General features: G+C 34.8%; 1 protein-coding gene across 1 annotated transcript in view; it reads right to left on the bottom strand.

The window, feature by feature from the left end:
• LOC109586313 (uncharacterized) overlaps positions 1-571 on the bottom strand; it is a 4356-nt gene extending 3785 nt beyond the window's left edge. The window contains exons 1-2 of the mRNA XM_020002486.1: positions 468-571; positions 36-323 (exon numbers count right to left, since the gene is read on the bottom strand). Of these exons, the coding sequence (XP_019858045.1) occupies positions 36-323; positions 468-501 (322 nt within the window). The 5' untranslated portion in view covers positions 502-571. The remainder of the gene's footprint in view (positions 1-35; positions 324-467) is intronic.
• Positions 572-1254: the final 683 nt, after the last annotated feature.

Genomic DNA, 1254 nt, shown 5'->3' on the forward strand with positions numbered 1-1254 from the left:
CATCTATAAAAATAATATATAATTATATGTTAAACTGTATTTATGTATGTTAACTTTACATGTATTACGGATGAGTGTAGCAGCTGGTTTTTTATTCATTCTCTCAAGTGCACTAGCTAATGATTCCCAAGTACGATTATTAGCTGAAGTCAACCACAAGCTCAAGCACTCCAGTAAACACTGAGAAGGATCAGTAAATCTAGCTCTGATGTTTGCCAGGCCAGGATAAGGTAGGTTCAATCCCATTCCTAACTCAAACCAGTCAGCATCAATGAAGTGACTTTCTTTTAAGACATCAGACACCAACTTCATATGACTGATATCTATAATACACACAAACAGTTGGTAATATCCGGGCACCTACAGTTACTAGACCATACAAAGTAGTCTGGACCCCCCACTTCACTAGCTGGTACCAGAATACATGCAATCATTTATCAGTCCCTCTGTCTCTATTAAGGGCTTACCTAAACGAAACACTCTTCTACTAGCCATTGCCATTGAGCTGCTCTGCTTGGTACCAGGAATGCAGCAAGCCCTATTGTGTGGGTGTAGACCATGTAGAATGTCGGCGGGGCCGCGGGCGTGGTTAATATTCTATTAATTAACTAACTATAACTAATGAGGTACTTATGTTAAAACTGGTCATAGAGACTGTCATTAATCAGGGTTGCCAGATCATGAACAAAGTTCATAGATTTATGAACTTTTCAACCTTGGCATGAACTTTTCATGAACTACTTTTTTCATGAACTTTTCATGAACTTTTGAGAAATTTTCTAAACTTTGCAAATTCAATGTTTGAGTAGCTTTAATGCCATTATCTTTGCAATATCAGTGTTTTGTTCTCAAAATGAGCCATCAGTATAATCATTTCAGCAAGATTTCAGTGATAAGCTGAAAGTTATAAAATAAATTATTACAGTTATTAAGTAGTTATAAAAGTTAATTTTAGTGGTTATTAAACTTAAGTAAGTAGTTATCGGTAGTTATTAACCTGTGGTTGCAAAATTTTGAAAAACATGAACTTTTTTGTGAAAATATGAACTTTTTGACAAAATTTTGTGAACACTGTCAACACTGTCATTAATATTAAAATAGGTATATACTGCTGAACATAATAATAATCTGTATAGTCAGTCACCTTTTCTCTCTCTCTTCCTTCAGGTGAAGTGAAAGGTTTATTTGATAGTTTACTGTTTAGGATTAAAGTCCCATGACCTGTACATTACTGTACAGTTGGATCAAGAGGAG

Source organism: Amphimedon queenslandica, unplaced genomic scaffold, assembly GCF_000090795.2.
Source record: "Amphimedon queenslandica unplaced genomic scaffold, v1.1 AMPQUscaffold_12902, whole genome shotgun sequence".
NCBI lineage: Eukaryota > Metazoa > Porifera > Demospongiae > Haplosclerida > Niphatidae > Amphimedon > Amphimedon queenslandica.